This window comes from Nematolebias whitei, chromosome 13 (genome assembly GCF_014905685.2).
Source record: "Nematolebias whitei isolate Nwh7 chromosome 13, NemWhi1, whole genome shotgun sequence".
Taxonomy (NCBI): Eukaryota; Metazoa; Chordata; class Actinopteri; order Cyprinodontiformes; family Rivulidae; genus Nematolebias; species Nematolebias whitei.
Genome location: NC_056510.1, coordinates 7,850,788 through 7,856,346, shown reverse-complemented (window position 1 = coordinate 7,856,346; position 5,559 = coordinate 7,850,788). Strand labels below are relative to the sequence as shown.

General features: G+C 44.4%; 2 protein-coding genes across 2 annotated transcripts in view; one reads left to right on the top strand and one right to left on the bottom strand.

Moving 5' to 3' along the window:
- The window catches only part of glsb (glutaminase b), a 33,801-nt gene extending 32,619 nt beyond the window's left edge, over positions 1-1,182 (top strand). Inside the window, exons 16-18 of the mRNA XM_037686839.1 lie at positions 321-397; positions 478-541; positions 649-1,182. Coding sequence (XP_037542767.1) covers positions 321-397; positions 478-541; positions 649-793 — 286 coding nt within the window. The 3' untranslated portion in view covers positions 794-1,182. The remainder of the gene's footprint in view (positions 1-320; positions 398-477; positions 542-648) is intronic.
- Positions 1,183-3,665: 2,483 nt separating this feature from the next.
- The window catches only part of LOC119419796 (signal transducer and activator of transcription 1-alpha/beta-like), a 15,279-nt gene continuing 13,385 nt past the window's right edge, over positions 3,666-5,559 (bottom strand). The window contains exons 21-23 of the mRNA XM_037687179.1: positions 4,072-4,135; positions 3,923-3,989; positions 3,666-3,806 (exon numbers count right to left, since the gene is read on the bottom strand). Of these exons, the coding sequence (XP_037543107.1) occupies positions 3,666-3,806; positions 3,923-3,989; positions 4,072-4,135 (272 nt within the window). The remainder of the gene's footprint in view (positions 3,807-3,922; positions 3,990-4,071; positions 4,136-5,559) is intronic.

Genomic DNA, 5,559 nt, shown 5'->3' with positions numbered 1-5,559 from the left:
TGCTTAAAGCCCCCAGCATTATTCAAGAGCTTTCAGCAGCTTGTCACCACAAAAGTAGCTGCTTATGCAGCCTATCTTTCTAGGAGCTGCTTAAAGCCTCCACATTATATTTCAGAATTTATTCATGCAGGTATCACAGAAGGAGCTGCTTAAAGCCATTCAAGAGTAAGGGAGGTTGTCTACTGGTCAGTGTCCTCCTCTCCCCACCTCAGTCCAGGATGGATCCAGCCCTCCTGGCTGTGGTGGTTCAGTTCTGGTCTGTAGAGGACACCAGTCAGACCACAGCAGGGCTGTTTGACAGGTTTCATGTGTGTCTTCAGGTTTGCTCTGTCCTCCGTGGACATGGAGCAGAGGGACTACGACTCCAGGACGGCCCTCCACGTGGCAGCGGCTGAAGGTAAAACTCTGTGGGTCTGTACCCGACCCGTCTGCAGAACGGTCTGGTTCTGTTAGTCACAGCTGCCGCTCTGTTTTCAGGACACGTAGAGGTGGTGCGCTTCCTGCTGGAGGCCTGCAACGTGAACCCTGAACCCAAAGACAGGTGAGTCCAGGTGATCTGTCAGACCAGAGGTGTCTGGATCTGACTGAGAGAAGAGAAGAACTTTGGATCAGTGGAAAGAAACGATTCATTTTCAAATTTTTACTCAGGTGGGGAAACACGCCGATGGACGAGGCGGTGAACTTTGGCCACCACGACGTGGTCACCCTCCTGCAGCAGTACCTGGAGAAGTACAGCCCGCCTGCTGCTCCTGAGGACCGGGCGAGCGGCGAGAACTTGGACGGCCTCCTGTAGACCTGCTGAAACATCAGCAGAAGAACTGATCATATTTATCAATACTCAGGCTTCTGAAACGTGCGGTGGCTTAACTCGGCCTCGTGTGCTTTGCTTTGTGTACGGCTTCATGATGTGTGTGTGTTGTGTGTGTGTGAGCTGCTTAACATTACAATACAACAGCTGAACGTGTGTAACTGCTGTTTACTGTAAGTACACACTAAAAACTGCTGGGTTAACAACAAACCAGCATTGAGTCACATTTGGACCACGCCGATTAGTTTTATCTGTTCGACACCAGCACTCGGTCAAATGAGTCTCCATGGTGTCCTGGGTCCTCCCCGGGCTCTCCTCACCGTTGGACCTGTCCAGAACACCTCCCTAGGGAGGCGTTATAGGGTCCATCCTTACCAGATGTCTGAAGCACCTCACTCGCCGCCTCTGGATGTGGAGGAGCAGCGGTTCTACTCAGAGTCTCTCCTGGAGAACTGAATTCTCACCCGATCTCTGAGAGAGAGTCCAGCTATCCTGTGGAGAGAACTTATTTAGACCGCCTGGATCCAGGATCTGGTTCTGTGAGGGTAGGAACATAGAGGGCTTCTCCTTACAGCTTAGCTCTGGACCGGCAGTCCACAGTACGATCTGTGTTGAGCTCCATTCTTCCTTCACTGTGAACAAAACCCAGAGATGCTTGACCTCCCACACTTGAGGCAGAACCTCCAACCCGGAGAGGACAGTCCACCCTCTGATTGAGGACCAGGGCCTCGGATTTGGAGCTTCTGATCCTCAGCCCAGCTGTGAACCGCTCCAGTGAGAGTGGTGCTAACGACCACGTCGTCTGCAAACGATCCTGAGGCCACCGAACCGGACTCCGGAACAGAATCGGTGACAACAGGCAGCCCTTGTAGAGTCCAACTCCCACCCTGAGTTGGTCCGACTTACTGCCGGCAACCACTTTCCTGCCAGTTGTACTGGGACTGAATGGCAACGGGTCCATAATCCCAAACTCACGGAGCACCCCCACAGTGTACTCCGGGGAGCACGGCCTTCTCCGAGTCCACAAAATGAACGTAGACTGGACGGGTCAACTCCCATTAACAAAGCCAAGTTGAGTTTTTGGTCCTAAATTTACTTATTACCTGCTGTCGGGTCCAATCGGGTCGACTTCTGGTTAAAACATGGTGGACTGAAGAACGATGCCACTCTTCTCCGACTGGACCAACGGGTCAAACTTTCTGACCCAATATTTGTTCAAACCAACCCAACGACCTGTAATGAGTTGTCTAAACAACCCAGCAGTTTTTAGTGTGTCCTCAGTTTGAATATTTAGTTTAGTTCCAGATTAGCTCATGTTGTTTGGATTATAATCCCTAAGTATTGGGTCTGTAACAGTGTTTTAATAATTCCGCTGTGACCCGTTTCCTGTCTCTGCAACCGCCAGCCCACGTTTTACCGATCACTGATCGATTGTTGCAGGTTTCCTGCTGCTGCCCTCGGGTCGGCCACGATTGTTTTCTGAATGTATTTTTCCGTGGCAGCGTTCCAGGAGAAACACGATGTATTTCAGACACTTCACAGCAGGTTGTGTAATTTATTGTTTTTGAGATAAAAGTTTCTGTTGGAGCTCTTTGAGAGTTTTTATTTTTTAACCTGTAATGTTCAGAAAGAGGATTTAGTTTAAAAAAAAAGTTCTGATTCAGATTCTTTCAGGTTTTGGCTAAGTTTGTTTTTTAAAATGTATGAGTCAAATTGTGTCTTAGTTTTTAAAATGCCATCCATGGGTTTTAATTAGCCTACAGATTCATGAGCTTTACGTCTAATAATGTGTTTAAGCAGAGTAAAAAGGTTTTTCCTTTTACGTTGGGCTGTTTTCTACATCATAAAGCAACACTCTTTAAACTTTGATTCAGCCTTTTTTTAGCTTTATAATCTAGGATATATTTTCCAATATTCTTTAAATTTGTGATGAAATTACAAACTCTACAGTGATTAAAAGAACTTTTATTTTTCAGGACATGATTTAAAAGTATCTGGTCCTGAACGTTTGTAAAAACGACCCCATATCGACAAAAACTAAACCTAAAGTCAACTACAGGTGCATCTCAAAACAGTAGAATATTGTGAGAAAGTTCAGTATTTAAGAGATATAATAAATTAATATACAAATGAAATATTTCAAGCCTTTATTTCTTCTAATTTTGATAATTATGGCTTATAAATGGCTTCAGGTCTCTCTTGTAAATGAGTCCTCGAGGCTCAATGGGATTTACCTGTATAAATAAAGGTTGATTGATAAATAATGAGAAAAACTAAATTCAGTGTCAGAAAATGAGAATATTGTAAACTGGTGTCACATGCTGATCAGCTGATTAACTCCTTGACTTGAGCTACAAAATGTCTCACTCCTCAAGTTGAGACACTACTGAACCAGAGATATAAGCATCTTACCTGCTGAGGGAAAAAAGAACTGGACTGTTGCTCAGTGATTGTCCTCTTTCACATGAAAGTAAATGTTCATGTCATTTGGAAATCAAAGCCCCAGAGTCAGGAGGAAGGAGAGGTCCGAAGGGCCTCAGTAGTCTTATTTTTATTAAAAACAAGTTGTTCCATTAAACTCCTCTCGTAAATAAATTTAACTGCTGAAGCATTTGCATCTTTTATTCCCCTCTAAAAGTAGGCTTTAAAAAGCAGCAGGAAATAAAACAAGTGTACATTTTTATTAAAAACACAAAAATGTCACATCTTTTAGTCAGTACCAGTTATTTACAATCTGCAGATTAACGTAATGTTTCTAAGATTTACAGTAAATGATGAAGACGAAGGAACTTCGGGGGGCTTTAGAACAAAGATCCTTTGAGCTTGTTCTTGATGGGTCGGTTCTTTCTGTGATCCATCAGGTTTGGGATGAGAAGCAGGGATTGTTAAAAGTGTCCCGAGGCGACAGCAGAAGGAGCTGATTGGACTGAAATGAGTAGTCGTGTAAGAAATCGAGTAAATCGCAGAATGACTCGTCTATAGATGGGTTGATGTCTTCCTGCAGAGAAACATGCTGTGTCAAAATCAGCCGCAGTAAACGAGGACAGACGAGCGTTTTTGCATCTTATCTTGCTTTTAGGACGCAGAAGAAAAGCAATAATGCTTTAAACTCACAAGGTCCACACCGTCCACATTCATGGGCTCCACCTCGCGGGGCGGAGACGGAGGGGGGGTTGGGTTGCTGTTGGATGCAAAAACAAACACTGAATTCCTGTAGAACAGTACATACAGAGATCCAACATGTCTGATGCTCTCTGACTTACATTGAAACACTAGAAAGATGTCTTTCCAAATATTCTTTAAGCTTGTTGTTTGTTGTAGGAGGTCCTGGAAAATTAAAAAAAAATAATATTTTAGTAAACTGAGAAATGCATCAAATACTGACACGATTTACACTTTTCTTAAAGAAGAAAAACCCAACACAGATCTATGAAATAACTTAAAATGGAGAGACTTCATAAATAAATAAAAATCATTATTTGCTTCTGAGTTTTGGTTCAAGAGAATCATTTTTAAAAAACAAACCCATACAACGGTCTGACTTAAAAAAAAAAAAAAAAGGATGGAACTCAGAAAAGATGACAAATAATTTGACCACATGGACATGTTAACCTCAGGTGCATCCTGTAATTAACATCTTGTGTCTTCAGTCTGTAATCAGTCAGTCTGCCTGTTTAAAGGGTGACCGGTAGTCACAGGGCTGTTTGGTATCATGGTGTGTAACACACTGAACATGGACCAGGAAGCTGAGGACAGAGTGTCTCAGGAGAGTAGCAAGACAATGACTGACACCGTGTTAAAAGTAAAGACTATAAGATTATTTCCAAGCAGATTGATGTTCCTCTGACTTCAGCTGCACAGATTTATCAGAAGTTTGACTGAAGACAACCTCCCTGGACATGTCCACAAAAGGACAAGTTGAAGAGACAGATAATATAAATGCTAACCAACAAGCTCAGAACAGAAGACGACTGAAAATCATTAAAAAAATTGTATAGGCCAAACTGGAATTTACCCAATGTTGTACTGTGAAGACAGAAATGTTCTGGGAGAATGTCCAATGGACAAATGAGACAAAACTGGAGCTTTTTGGCAACAAGTCCCATCAGCTCTGTGTTCACACACCCAAAAATAAAACTACATACAGTGAAACATGGAGCAGGCTCGGTTCTGTTCTGTTCTATGTAGGGTACAATGAAATCTAAAGACGATCAAGGAATTCTGGGGTTAAATGAGCTGCTCAGTGTCAAAAAGCTTGGTCTCAGCCACTGGTCCTCCCAACAAGATAATGACCCAAAACACAGCTAAAATAACCAAGAATGGATCAGAACCAAACAATGGACTGTCCTGAAGTGTCCTTCTGAGCCCTGATCTTATTCCTGTTGGACATCTGTGGAAGGAGCATCTGGAGAAGAACCCTTCAAACCTGTGTCATCTGGAGCAGTTTGATCATGAGGACTGGACCAGAAAACCTGTCGACAGGTGCCCCAGAGCACCCGTGGACAGATGCCCCAGAGCACCCATGGGCAGATGCACCAGAGCATCCTGTGGACAGGTGTGCCAGAGCACCCTGTAGACAGATGCCCCAGAGTGCCCCGTGGACAGATGCCCCAGTGTGCCCTGTGGACAGGTGCACCAGAGCGCCCGTGGACAGATGCACCAGAGCGCCTGTGGACAGATGCGCCAGAGTGCCCGTGGACAGATGCACCAGAGTGCCCTGTGGACAGGTGCACCAGAGCGCCCGTGGACAG